This window comes from Egretta garzetta, unplaced genomic scaffold (assembly GCF_000687185.1).
Source record: "Egretta garzetta isolate BGI_Z169 unplaced genomic scaffold, ASM68718v1 scaffold424, whole genome shotgun sequence".
Classification (NCBI taxonomy): Eukaryota; Metazoa; Chordata; class Aves; order Pelecaniformes; family Ardeidae; genus Egretta; species Egretta garzetta.
In genome coordinates this window covers 863,823-878,637 of record NW_009259489.1, presented here as the reverse complement: position 1 = coordinate 878,637, position 14,815 = coordinate 863,823, and the positions used below count along the sequence as shown (strand labels likewise).

Here is a 14,815-nt window from a genome sequence, read left to right as displayed (position 1 = left end):
TATTAAGTATCAAATGTTCTTTTTTGAGTGTGTATACAAGGTTATGCCATGATAGAAAATTCTGCCACCAGACACACATGGTTTTAGACATGATATTTTTGTGTATTTTTGCTACATAAATGCTGAAGAAGAAAGACTTGCCCTAATCCTAGCATTTATTAAACAAGAGAAAAGCCCTGTTGAGACAGGAACACTATAATCCTAACAAGACTTTATAAAAACCTGAATCCCAAATGAGACCTGTTTCTGGAAGTGTTGATTTATACACATAAATTTCACTTCTTAAATTTAATTTCTTTCAGGTAGAAAACATCTCATTTACATTTCATGTCAAACACAAAATAGCTTAATTTGCAGTTCCAATACAGAATTAGCATATCAGTGTTAAGCCAGGTGTAGAAAGTGTATGGGGGTGGTACCAGCTGGCCATTCACTCTTAAATTCTTTAAATCATTGTACAGCAAGCATATGAGAAAGAACGAACCAATTTTTCAGGAGTGCAAGTTCTTCTAGCTTGGAAAAAGTAATACAATTTCAAAATAGGTTTGTCTTTCCAGAAAATACACTATTTGTATTTGAAAGTCACTTTCCATCTGGCATGTAATTCCATCATATATGCCATGTTTCATTGATGAACTCATGAAATTGCACATTTCCTGGAGTCCATGTCAGTGCTACTTACGGCTCTGATCTTCTCTGTAAAGTAAGAGGAGAAAACGCTTGCTTGACGTGCTCTGCGTTACAAGGTCAGACTCACCTAACTGAAGGATGGCCAATCACATTTTAACCATGTTTGCAGGAGAAAAGAGGGAAGCAAAGATTGCACACTTTTATCTTACTTTAGAGAAGAAATCTCTTCCTCAAGCCACCTCACCTCCCAGCAAGGACAGATTCCCAGAAAGGAAGAGAGCATCCTCCAGCTGCGCTCTGGTCACAGCTGCCCAGCACCAGCTGAGACCTCAGCACTGCTCTGCAGTCTCGCAGAGGACAGGGCACTGTGCTCTGTACACCACACCACAACTTACCAGCTAGAGGCTGAAACCCTGCTTCTACCAGATCTTCGTATATATGCTTGACAGGATTCCGATGAGCCAGCAACATACCATGTAACCAGATGAGCAACATTCTGTGTCCGTGTTCCTTGTAACTTTTTTTCCCTATGCAATACACAAAGCATTTGTCTGTTCCATGTGCTGGAAACAGTGTATTTTGTGCTTTTGCACTTTCAGAGTTCAAAGGGGTTTTAAAACCTACTCATTTACTCTTATTTCCTTTCTCACCTAGGAGCAAAATGAAGACTGGGGCTTACAAAGATTAAAAAAAAACTAAACAAAAATTCTAGTTTTATCCTAACTCTACTGTAAAGGGGGTGGGGGTGGGGGGGAAGAAGCTAATACATCTTAAAATTAATTTTTTCCTTTCATTTTTGCTCAACATGTGGAAATATACCCTGGAGTAGTAGCAAACAAGTACAATGCACGCTATAGGAATAGTGCTTTCCTAGCACTTGGGATGCTGGAAACCAGAAACTGCTGTTTCACGGCCACTGTGAAGACAGAGCATGAACAAGGTCTTCCTCTGTCACGAGGTTCCCCAGGTCCTCGCTTGCAGCGTGACCTGCAAGACCCTTCCATGTTGCTCACTGGTCTTATTTTGATTCCCAAAGATGAAGGTTCCTTCAGGCCAAGAGGGAGAACAGGAGTGGCCTGTGCTTCTACAGCATTGCTTCCCAGGGACCGGGGACCAGGCTTGTGTCCATTCACTGCTCTTTTTTATAATTTGAGTAAGAGTAGTATGGCCAGCATGTACCTGTGATACTCACATAATATAAAAAGAAATGCCTTGTTTTTTTTATAGCTTATGTATTATTTCTAGCTATTCAGATATTGCTACCTGTCCATTGTTCTTCAATAGCTTTAATTTGTTCATCCGTGAACTTCCAGAACAGGGCCAGTTTTTTCCATTCCTGGGGTTTTAACTGGGTGTATGCTAGATTCCACAAGGAGGAACGGATTTGCTTGGTCTGTGTACTGTGATCTTGTTTGAAGGACAAGCCAAAGTCTGACCCATCATCACTATGAACTAGACGTTCCTAAAAAAGCAAGCAGATGATAAATTTTGTAATGAAGCTGGGAACCTGCGCTTAGGGAGCAGTGAACACTGTGTCCTCTACAGTCATATGTTTCTATGGACAACTGATTCGCTGAGTGCAGGTAAAGGAACCATGTCTGGCTAGTAGAGTTCTTTGCAAGATGTCTTAGCATGGATGATGTTATTACAGTCTTCATAACAGAACAGAAACGAAGTCCTCCTCTGTCTGTTGCTATGCGTGTTGGACCTGGATCTGGTTTTATTGCCTGCATGAGCAAAATCAGATAGATACCAAAACCACATGTATTTTACCCTCCAGATTAAAGGTGATGTTGCTACCCTATGAACGGCTCACCTGAAACAGGAGTGATGGGGTTGCTCCTTATTTGGGCACCTCTGCAAAAGCCACACCTAGCAGTGATTTCAGCCATAGCTGAGCGGTGCCCAGGGAAAAGCCTCATTCCTAGTGTAGGTAAGCTCAAACTACTTTTGTATTCCATTTTATTTATGTGCTAGTCCTGTTTTAAATCAGTCTCCAAATTAAAAATGTCTTTGGGAAGTTGATACAGGACTACAAAGCAGATAGATAGATACTAAGCAGAAAAAGAGACAGCAGCATGCTGAATTTAAAAAGTGCTAGGCATAAAGTGCTCCATTCCAGATTAAATTCGGAAAAATATAACAGGGTTATTTCCTAACCTTATGAGAGTCTTGCGAGAAAAAAACCAAAAAAACCAAACCAATCTTAGTTCAGTAACTAAGCATTGTCATGTATATTTGATTCCATTTTTCTGGTGCAGACTCTTATTTCATGCTCCCCAATACATGCAAAGTGAGAGTTAGGACATTCTACAGGACAGCCTCGGGCTCTCCCTGGTTCGGTGTTTCTTTTCTGAGGTTTAACAAAACCCAAAAACTACAACAAAAAACCCCTTTTTTCTCCTTTTGCAGCACCACAGCTTCTCTTTGCTGCTAATTGTGTGTCTAGGAAATGGCAGGGTGGGATAGCAACAGCAACCCTCACAAGCAGTAAACAGAAAAAAGGGCAAACGAGAGAACAAGACACTCTGTCACACACATCAGTATCATGTGCACTTCCTCACGGCGACATGACATTTCCTTTTGAACTAACGCCTTGGCACGGATGGTGAGTCAGCACAGTGTAACAAAAAGACAGTTCTACAATAATGGTTCAAAACACTGTGGTTTCCTATATGGCAACAGCACCTGAGCAACATCATATTCCATAACTAATAAGACCTGAGCTGCTCCCAAAGGCTGTGCTCTTAGCTTCAGGTAATGGGATACAAATGCTTATGTTTCTATTACCCAACATCTGTGGCGCTCTTGCAGAAAATCATCTGCTTAAACATCTTTCCTTCTCCTCAGGCAATTCAGTAAACAATGCCAAGAGGTTAGGAGCATTACGGGCTCACTGCTGTCAGACTTGTCATGTCTCCTCTGGCAACAGATGACTTCACTTCTAATTCCCCTTTAAGCCAAAAGAAACAGTAATGTGCCTGACAACTCCAGCTGAACTGACACAAATCAAATAGGCACGGCACAGGGAGTTTGTGGAGGTGTTTTTCACAATAATTAATCCAGATCTATGATTTACCAGCACTATGCCCTGCAAAACTAAGTATTGGACATGCAGGACCAGAGTGGGGTGGTAAAAGACCGGCCAATCCATGTGCTTGCACTTGGGCAGGATCAGTGTATGCTTATGCCGCTCCAGGAGGCACTTGACTAACCTAGTAAAACAAACACTCCCTTGCAGGAGGCAGGAATGAGAATGAAGTTACAGATTCGTGTGGCAGCACGAGAGCTGACAGTCAAGTGAATTCCCGTCACCAGTTCTTTTGCCCTGGCTGGCTAGCTCTGGTGCTCGCAGAATTATTTGCTCTACATAAATAGTGTTAGTGTCTTCCTTCTCACAGGTCTTACGTTGGATGCTACAAGATGCCTTTTGCTGCTTCACTAGGAACAGTCTTATGAACAGTGTATCTGAGACAGCATGAGGGTTTTAAACTTTTTATTGTGTCAAGACCCTGCAAATTTAATCAGTTCGCAGGGAGCCCACATAAACCTGTGGTTCCAAACAAAACTGAGCAAGGCAATACAAGACTGATTTATAGAGCGTTAATATGCCCTAAAATGAACCTTTACCATCCTATGAAATACCTTCAAGTGTGTAGGTATAGCAGGTTCTTTGTGGCTCATTGCTACAACTGTCATCAATGGAATAATAAATTTTCTCAGAATACTAAGTGGTCTCAGTTAAGGTCCCGTGACATGAGACATCCTGAATTTTCACTTAGGCTGGGTCTGAGCTCCAGTGTCTCTAGAATGAGCCTCACCAGCAGCCCAGCTCCCAGTGCTCCTTTGATTTTAGGAGGTACTAAGCTTAACTTTTCTTGTTCAGGCACTTACTGCCTATAGCACGTACAGATTCATAAGTGACATGGGATAGTCAACGCAGGCCAAAATAATTGTCACCTACACTTTTGTACACCTGATCCTCAGCCCTTTAGGGAGGGCCACGACTACACAGCCTGTGTTTAAATAATGATGGGGGGAAGGCAGGTTAGAAATTCAGACGATCTGAGGTCAATCTAAGCCACGTCCTTCACACTTGTTGCCTGGTTCTTTCCCATTTCATTGATTGTGTTTTATAATTAACAGGCATAAAACAAAAGGGGGAGCTCCTACTGAAGCAGCTGAGCCCTTACTAGCAAAGGAATGACACACATTTGCACTCCTCCACTTTTCAGCCATGGATTTTGCTGTACTAAAGGACACAGGGATCAAGGTGTATTCAGGTCATCCCAACCCTGATGCTGATGGCAATATCTGAGTTTGGGTCAGAAGATCTCTCCACCTCTTTATGTATTTTTTTCTGCATGTAGACCATGATGCAGGAAAATGATAAGATCTGCCTAAAATTTTACAGCTAGTCAGGAATAAAATGTGGATGGGGTAGAGACCTCCCTGTTCCCAATCCTAACCTCAGTTTATCAAGGCCAGTCTTGCAACCTGCCAAAAGCAACCACCTCAGACAAAAGGCGCTTCAAGATCAGAGTTGGCTTTTCCCTTATAGTTCTTCTCAGCGTAATGAAAGATGTCTCTTACCTGTTTCATGGCATAGTACCTTTCTGCTTTAATGATCATATCTACAATGAGGGCGTGATTGCTCCTTGATGCCACAGCTAGTGCAGTTTTTCCATGCTGAAAGGAGAGAGAGCGAATCAAAACGTCATCTCATGTATGTGAGGATAAGTATATCATAGAAGAAACACAGAAAATTTATTACTGCAATTTTATGGCTTCAGGGTAGCTACAGTCAAAGTTCTATGCTTTGCATGAGCTGTATCCCCTCAGCCCAGAGGTCATCAATTTTTTTCCCTGCACTGAACTTCCCCTAAAGAATTTCTGGTGAGGTACAGCTGCTTTCAGAAACCTCCTGCACGCTTCGTACCAGCTTGTGCTCTCCAGTCACTGCTTCCAAGTTTGTGCAAGCCCAGGTATCCACAGGCTGAAAACTCCCACAACTACAGAACATTCCCATGTCATGGTTAAGCTGGCATTCAGATGGATAGGCTGGCGAAGTTGGAAACTTTGGGCAAACCTCCATCTTTTTTAGATGGTGAGAGAAGCTGAGTCACAGAATGAAAAGAGGGTGTGGGAATGACTTTCTCATGACAACTGAAGTGAGCACAAATGAAGGTGGTGTTCCATGCTTTAATGCCAGCTGCAGAGGACTGCTCAGTCTAGCTGAACCCATCTCTGCGATCGGCACTTGGATGTAAGGGCAGCTCAGTGGCTCCACAGGGTTCTCTCTGCAATTGCCTGTTTTCAGCAGATTTTCACTGAGTGGAGCTGCCTCAGATTTAAGTATTCAGGGTACTTTTCACATATCAAGTGCTAGGCATTCTAGAAAATTAGACCTAAAAGAAGCAACCCCTTAATTAGAAGGTTCAGTAATTAAATTATAAGGCATTTCAACCCTCCAGCTATTACAAAGTTCCCTAATACACACCTTTTGAGTTCTAGCTCCTTAGTCTCCTCAAGATCATTCTAAATTAGCTTGTTTTTAGAAAAGCATCACATTGGAAGCCAAGGCATTTACATTTCATAAAGTCCTTATAGGACAGACATACTTTATATGTGAAGAGTGCAGAGACCACAAGAGCTCCTTGGGTCCCACCTCTGGAAAGGCGCTCTGCATTTTGCAGGGAGATGGAAGAGTGGAAAAGGAGGTGTTTCTGACCTCCTGCGCTAGCACAGACACCGCTGGCATCCTGCGTGTACACGTAGCACAGCGGTCTTGCACACAGGGAGCACTTTCAATCACAACCAACCACAATCATATCTGTAGATGGGAGGAAGGAAGAGCTCCCGAGGGAGCATTTCCTGAGCTGTAACAGCTTGCAACTCACACAGACACTTGACAAGCTCTGGAGACTGAGGGCCTTTGCCGCCAGGGGCTGGAGGCCAGGAAAACACAGTGCAGTGAAAGCAGGCTCCCCTTTTTCCTGCCTACTCTTCAGTAAGGAAGGACGGGAACATTTTTGGCATCTCGGCACCAATTCAGTTCAAAGAGGGCAGTACCTGTGAGTATTCCCAGGAGTGGCATGGCTTCAGGGATCATCCAGCAAACAGGCAAGGGAAAAGCTACCCCAAGAAATAAAACCAATGCAGACAGAATTTGCGCTGGCTCAGAGATGTATTCTCATAACATGCCCTGAGCTCTGTCAACACTGCCGTAACACCAGGGCACTAGCCAGCCCAAAGGCTTCCAGGTTCTTAAGGTCAAAACAGGCAATATGAAGTCATTCTCTGTGTTTGCCCGTGGAATACAAATAGGTAGAGACAATTGTCCAACAGCTAAGGAGCTGTCTGAAGTGGACAAGACTTCATTCTGGGTTAGCCCATATGAGAACTGCAGCTCTCTGGCTAGTGTAGGCATGACTCCAAATGGGAAGGCTTAACTGCAATGCAGCATCTTACCTCAGCCTCCCAAAATACATCAGCTGTGTCACCTGCACTCAGAGACCCAAGCCTCACATCAGGCTAGGGGAAAAAGAGATGATCCTTCTTCCATAAAGCTTTACTCCTCATCAGGACACATTTATGCATGAAAATTGCCTTTTAAAATAACTAAAGAGATAGATTTTGCTCATGAGAAACATCAAGTCTGTCAATTCAGTTATACAGAAAATCAGTATAGTGGTAACAGTACAAAAAGGGCAGGCTTGATCATGCAGTGATTTAGCAAAATTTGTAAAAACTGGATTTGGTACTCTGTCCTTTCAAAAGCACTTCCCCAGAGGCTCTTTACTTCGGTACTTCTTCCAGCCATTGCCGTTTTTGCCTCAGTCTTTCCAGGCTGAACATCAGCAACAGGGTCTAAGCACCCACCTGAACGCCTCTGGGACGGCCTCTTAGGGGCACGGCACCACCATTTCCACACGGCCCAGAGTGCTAGAGGGCAAACACCCCATCGCTGCAATTAGCGAAGCCACACCTCTCCTGGCAATGAACCTGGCTGTGGGTGTACAGTTTCAGCAGCCGCAGGCTGTTTTCCACTCCATAAGCCTAGTCCTTTTTTCCATCCATTCCATCTCTGGCAATGGGGTTTACCTTCCAAACTACGGAGCTTGGAAGTTCTACATTTTTCACCCCATTGGCTTTCATCACATCTGAACTCAAACCCAGCTTTTTGCGAAAACCATTTCAGATCTCTGCAGGCTGCAGGTATATCAGTATTAAAAGGAGATTGTAACAACTAACAGCTAGCTTTACGTAGGAAAGATGATGGGAAACAAGTGCTTCCTGCATGTCTGGGGAGAAGTTGTAACACAAAAAGTGAAACCACATAATCCTTGCATGGGTGAGGAATGCAATCCACCTTATCCACGGTCTTGAGATCGCAGCCTGCCTTCAGCAGCACTTCCGCCAGCTCCATGTTGCCAAGATCGGCTGCCAGATGTAGAGGGGTTTCCTGTCTCTGGAATTAATGGTACCAAACAAATACAATGAGCCAAACTCCCCCTTAACAGCAGAGTGTTCACGATCTGGATCTACAGAAGATTCACAAGAGATGGCCTTGGCTAGAAAACACTGAACAGAATGAAAGCATTTAACTTATGAGTGATCTATCTGCCAGTTTTGTTTCAAGCAAACAAGAGAGCATCTGGGATCTCTGCAGGAAAACCAGACAGGAGTTCCAGCTGGCTCAGGAAAAAGTGGCTGCCATGCCCCTTTAATGTACCTAATGAGCTCTCTTCCTTCTTAAAACAAGGTGTTTTGGACAGTGCTTCATGCAACTGCCAACCCCCACCCATACTATCCACTCAAGTAACCTCTTCCTTGCTGAAATTCATGCAAAGACAGCTGGACATCCATAATTTTCAACAGTATGTTGTGTCACAGTCCACAACAGGGTTTGTTAGCCAGCCCTGTCACAAAACGATGATACGGAGTGGAAGGTAGAACACAAGTCTACCTGCTCCATAATGGGTTCGGTGAGCCTTAAACCACACAGAAACAAACAAATGAAAAGGACAAAATAAAAGCATTAAACAAAACCAAACCGTTAACAAGGAAGTACAGCTAAAGGGGCATTCAGCTTCAAGTCTAATCTTTGGGTCTCAGATGAGGGTTGTGTAGTCTCTAATACAGCTGTATATACCCAAATAAAACCTATTTATTTATTTATCCTTCTACAGATTATTAGAATAAGACATTCCAGATGTCTGTGGGTGTAATGCAAGCAGTAAATAAGAGGTGCTGTCATTTGTGGAAACCCTGAATATCTGGATGCATCCCTTAGTGTGTTTAAAGTGATACAGCATCCTTTTACATTGCAGGTTTTGTGGCTATGCTCCTCTGATGTTGCAAGTCCACATTCCGTAGGTCTGGTTAGAGACCTTCTCTGTTCTTTAGATCTGAACTTCAAGGTTGCAGAGTCAAACACCAAGACCTTACATGCCAAGAAGCACCAGCCTTGGGGTTCCGCATCAGAGTGTCTTATCAGCTCTTGTGGGAAAACACACTGAACACATGACCTCAGAACTTTCCTCCAACGATACACTCTGCTTTCTTGTCTGCAGTACTTTAGAGATCTTTATGAGGCTATTGTACGTACTTCAGATATACTAGAGACAAAGCACAAAACATTTCTAAAAGATGTGTTCAAGACATTTACAAAATTCTCTATACTTGAGGGTTGGGTCTCTGGTTAAAGCCACTGTGTGTGCTCTCAAGTTGAGAGATCTTTTCAGTGTCCATATGGGTGGCTTCAGAGCAGACCTTCTCAGCATCCCTTTGTGTGCTCCTTGATCAGGAGACCCTCCTTTCTCTGTTGAGGGCACTGGATAGCAGCTTGGTAGGCATGGGCCAGGCCACAACACAGCATTAGAAGTCACTGTGTTTCATTGGGACAGGCAAGGCTCCCCTCCTTCAAATGATGTACCAATTACCTGGGACTACATACCTGTTCAGGCGTGAAATCCCAAGCTATTGGGACTGAGGCAATAGCAGCCCCAGTCACCTGCCCAACTCCTCTCACACGCCCTGCCATCCAGGTGCCTTCTTGTGTGGCATTCCCAATTAGTTGTTTAATCTTATGAACGATAATCAAAATCAGGCTCACGATGCACACTAGTATGAACTGTCTGATTACACAAGGATATCCAAGGAACTGAGAGGCCATCACAGGAACACAGGAAAGACCTATTCTGGAGGAGAAGGGGTAGGTGCAATTCCTTCCTCTCTCCACAAAGTGTCTCTCTAAGGCAAAAAAGGGAAGGGTGTAATTGCTGATTTTCTCCATGAGAAGGTTCTCTGAGTACCCAGGCAGCAGCAGTATAGGGCCCAAAAATACCAGATTAGGCTCAAGGCCAGTGCTTTTATCATCACGCTCTCACACAAAGAAAAAACAAAGTGATACACAATGTAGCAAAAGCTGAAGATGGTCATTAAGAGTTATAGGAGTATTTGTTCAGCAAAAAAGGGATCAAGCAAACCAGCACTAAAGTAAATACTTCAGCATCAAGTGGCCTTCCATAGAGGAGGGTATCTAGTACCCAAGGGGATTCATGGTGGTGAAGGTGGTCTACAGTGAACTGGCCAACAACCAACTAGGTTTCCAAAGACCACCAGCACCAAGCGGAGGCCAAACAATCCTGGTAAAGGTGGGGAAAACAGATGCTGGTGCCCCTGGGTGGGCTCGAACCACCCACCTTTCAGTTAACAGCCAAACACATTAACCAATTGCACCACAGAGACCAGTGACTGCATTATTTACTGTGATGTGACCTCATCACTCAGTGTGATGTTGTGTGGCATGGAGCATCATTTTAGTAAGCTCTGGTCATCTGTTGGTTGTGACCCCTCTCAGCCCCCTGCACATCCCCCTACACTCCGTTCATTGGGGGTGCAGAGTGCGAAACAGAAAAGGCCTTGGTGCAGTGCAAAACACTGTTCAGCAACAGCTAAACACTTTGGTGTCTTACCAGCACTGTTTTGATCACCAATATGAAACACAGCACCACAGGGACTGCTGTGAAAAAAATTAACTCCATCCCAGCCAACAGACACTCTGCACTGGGTTTCCATCCGAGATCAATACTGTTGAGACATTTCTATCATTTATTATGCAAGAATAGTAACACTCAAACAATAAATTAATCCAAATATTTTCTGAGTATATAGCATTTTGCTATCCTTATCTTGCACAAACAGTACTCGCACAGCATGTACCAGTGACTAACACATAGGCACACACGCAAAAAGATAAAGAGAGAACTGCCTCTTCCTTCCTATTTTTTTGTACCCTGAGCTCATAAGGACAAAAAAAGTGTTTCAAGCAAAATCCACCCAATCTCCTCTTTACCGGTGAGGTTATGTTAATTCCCAGTTTTTCTTACGTGATTTAAGGAGTTTATGTCATGACGGGCATCCAAGAGGCTTTTTACTACTGGTAGATGATTATTGATGACTGCTAAATGGAGAGGGGAGTTCTTCTGCTGCAGAGGCAAAATAATAAACTATTATACTTGGGCACAGTCATTAGAAGTTAATTCAAGCAAGAAAGTGGTTCTTGTTCAAATCTGCCCACTGCAAAGCGGTGTGCTTCAGCAGAGGTATGAGGCTGCCGAAAACACACCTCGCAGTGCGGCGTTAGGCCAGCAACCTGGGCACGCCGGCTGCCTGTCGGTGCGTTGCCACTTAGGAACGCGGCAAGGTCCATGCCTGGGATGGGCTGCTACCCTTGGCTGACAATAGAGAGCTTCGGGTAACGTTTCTATTCCCTCAGAAAACTGGGTTTGCCCTTAGCGGGACAGGCTGGAGACAGAATACAGCTGCCAAAATCTGCTTTGCAGAAATAAACTCATGTCACTTATTGCTGCTGTAAATATTCTTCATACTAAACTGACTTGCTGTCATATTTATAAAAAGCAAATTATAGCTAGAAAGAAATTAAGGTCTTTTATTTGGGTGATTAAAATAACTGGGGTGCAGGTCCAGCATCAGTCACAATCCAGCTGTTAGATTGGCAAGATAGCTTTGCATGTTGAGCCTGTGACTTAGCGGTTTCTTGTTAAATACAGCTAAAAACCAATTCCGTACCAGTGCCATTCGCGGGTGCCAGACACCAGTTTATTAGTGTCTTTATAAACCACAGCCATTTCTTCAGGGCTACAGAAAAATAAAGCAAGCTCTTACGCAATGCTGGGCTGGAAATGTTTCCAAAACCCTAAGTTACAATTTTATGAGTTGCTTCTCCTACAGAAAGCCAGTGAGAACAAGCAGCACAACTGCCTGGTCTTTAAACTAAATCATTTCAAGCACATCAGAATTGTTATTCCTCGATAACATTACGCAACAGGCCACTGATTGTGGCAGATAAATCACGAAGCCCAGATTCTATTTTCATCCTGTACTGCAGAAGTGGAAAATTATTTCCTATTCACAGAAAATCTCAGCTGTAACAAAAACCATAATATCTAAATTGAGACAAGATTTGAATATTAGGAATACCTCTTTCTTTTTAAACCCCAAAGAATTGTGGCATGTAGATTTTGAAGGCATAGCCTTTGAGTGCAGAGGGTGAAAGCACTGAAGTGTTTTATCTATCTTTTATTTACCTTTATTCAAAATCAGCTACAAGGGTTAACACTTTGCCCATGGCACACAGGGAGGCCTGCACTACTGCTGCTTAGTTCAAGCAGGGTACTCCGCCCATCTTCTCCCAAAGCCTGGTCCTTGGCTTAGCCTGGCCACCTCTGCACTGCACCCCACCAGTCTGCCCAAGCACTCACTGGGTTTGTGCAACAGGACCTTGTCTTTGTTGGTCCATACATATTGCTAACCCACATCCATAAACCACGTAATAACATCTACAGTAAAAAGATAAAGGAACTAATCCATCTTGTTGAGCTGTCTGAATTCCCAAGAAAGGGCATAAAAGACAGGACAGGCTGAACAACAGCAGGGAAGTGATACTGATATACACTCACCTTGGGTTTAGGAACCAGGTCAATATTCTTATCGATAAGAAAAGTAACCAAGGATAGATGTCCTTTCTGAATTGCAATATGCAAAGCACTGCTATTGTTCTGAAAGAAACAGTGTAGACAGCAAAACCTTACATTTTTGTTGCTGGAAATACAGTACTGAAGACAGCTATCAATATAGGGTAATCTTTCATTTAAATTTGTGTAACTATCCCCTCCCCCAGGAAAACTCCCTTCAATAAAATGATATAAAATGAAGTGGATCAGCAGCTAGCATGATGTGGTTTCGTTAATACAGAAGGAACTTCCCGTTTTTAGCATATCACAACAAACATGCTAAAAGCACCAGTATTCTATAGTGCTTTTCAGTCTCTCTCAAGGAAGAGATAAATCCTGCACCATGGGCAACAGCAATGCCAACATGTCTCCTAGTCTGTTAGTCCAGTTTGACCTTTAATAGGCAAGTTCAGTCACAGTAACAAACTTTTAAAAACAAATCAACAGAAAATTTTCACTTAATAATTCTGCTAAAGCAGACAAGCTGTCAGTCTGCTGGAATCACAAACTTCTAACGGTGGACAAGCCAAGGCCATTCAACAGATGTGAGCTGGGCTGGAGTCCAGGAACCAGATGTGGAGAACAGGTTTGTCATCAGTGTGGTCATATATGCTGCCAAAAAGGAGGATTTTCAATTACCCTAGTTGGTTACATTTCCTAGCCATATGTTTTACTATCAGACACATAGTAAATAAAAAAGCTGCACCACAGAACTCTTGTCAAATAAATCCATGCTGTGTTTCTTCCACATCAGTTTTATCCTGCTAGAAGGGGGAATGTGGAGAGTGCTATGATATTCATTTATATATTTTTTTACCATTGCATAAAAATAAGCAGAGCAATTATACTGTTAGTACACACAGAAAAGAAGAAACAAGGTCCTTCCTAAAGCCCAGGATGCCCCACTACCTGTGGGCTGGAGGGATACCACATACGTACTTGAGTTAAAACGTTGATGTCGCTCCCTGCTTCCAGTAAGAGTTCAGCACATTTTTCATGACCTCCTTCAACAGACAAGTAAAATGGAGTTTCTCCATTCTAGACCAACAGAGAGAAAATGTCTGTTCCAGTTTAAGCCCCGTCACTGTAAGGTTGTGACACAAAACAGGTTAGCTGCATCAGGCTCATCCAGCCCAAAAGGAAAGGAGAGGTGGTCACTGGAGAACACAACCTGAGTGCTCCTAAATTAACACTTAAATAGAATGGCAACTCACCAACACTTAAATGATGGATGACTTGCATGATGTACTGCGAGGTTTACAATACAGATAACTATTTAATAAATATTAATTGTGCTCTTTTCAAAGAAGATTGCTAGCAACAGGCACAGAAACAAAGATGGTGGGTAGCAATTGCTGCTGTTCATCAACAGGCAACACCACTAGCATGCCAGCACATACCACAAGTGCCAATTTCTCTCAGTCCAATGCCATGGGTTTCTGATGAATTCCCAAATCTAGTGCTAGGTATAAGGAGAACTGCTGCATATTTATTTCAAGTCTTCTCACCCCCCAAAAATATCCATGTCTCCACAGCAAATCTCTAAAGTAAGTTACATCAGATGCACAATGATCTAATCCCTGCTTCTCAAATCCTAAAATACACACAAGTTTACTGAAAGTTACTCTAGTGTTTCATCATTCACAGAAGCATCAATAAATCCCAATTTTTTTTTTCTTGCTTGAACTCCTGCCACCCTTATTCTGGTAAACTAAATATGTTTTAGTGCTTTGCTTATGCTGGGGAAGGAGAGATCTGTTTATCCACAGATGAGAACACGTCTGGCTGGACAGGACGGTCACGCCTTTAGCCATGGCAAGGCAGGGGCACAAGCAGCACAAGCTTTGTGTGCAGAAGCAACAACATTGTTAGACAAGGCTTGGAAACACAGGGGCTTCACATTTCAAAGGGGCTCGTGTGCCTCAGAGCTTGTATAGCTGGAAATAACAGACACGCTGGATAAGAGAGAACCCCTCGGCCCATAAATCTGTTGCTGATTTGGAAGGAGGAGGCCCTCAGGTAGGAGTGGGTGTCCCTTAGTCATGTCACCCGCTGGGCCAGCAGAACAGACTGTCAACCACAGGGCAGGTTTCTGCAGTGGGCATGCTGGCCCACAACAAAGCGAATTACCTTGCCCCGTTCAT

At 43.3% G+C, this 14,815-nt stretch overlaps 1 protein-coding gene across 1 annotated transcript in view; it reads right to left on the bottom strand.

The window, feature by feature from the left end:
• Nucleotides 1–610: 610 nt before the first annotated feature.
• Nucleotides 611–14,815, bottom strand: part of ANKDD1B (ankyrin repeat and death domain containing 1B) — a 28,747-nt gene continuing 14,542 nt past the window's right edge. Inside the window, exons 9-16 of the mRNA XM_009637268.2 lie at nt 13,611–13,709; nt 12,618–12,716; nt 11,025–11,123; nt 8,003–8,101; nt 5,224–5,319; nt 1,894–2,092; nt 1,026–1,157; nt 611–696 (exon numbers count right to left, since the gene is read on the bottom strand). Of these exons, the coding sequence (XP_009635563.1) occupies nt 638–696; nt 1,026–1,157; nt 1,894–2,092; nt 5,224–5,319; nt 8,003–8,101; nt 11,025–11,123; nt 12,618–12,716; nt 13,611–13,709 (882 nt within the window). The 3' untranslated portion in view covers nt 611–637. The remainder of the gene's footprint in view (nt 697–1,025; nt 1,158–1,893; nt 2,093–5,223; nt 5,320–8,002; nt 8,102–11,024; nt 11,124–12,617; nt 12,717–13,610; nt 13,710–14,815) is intronic.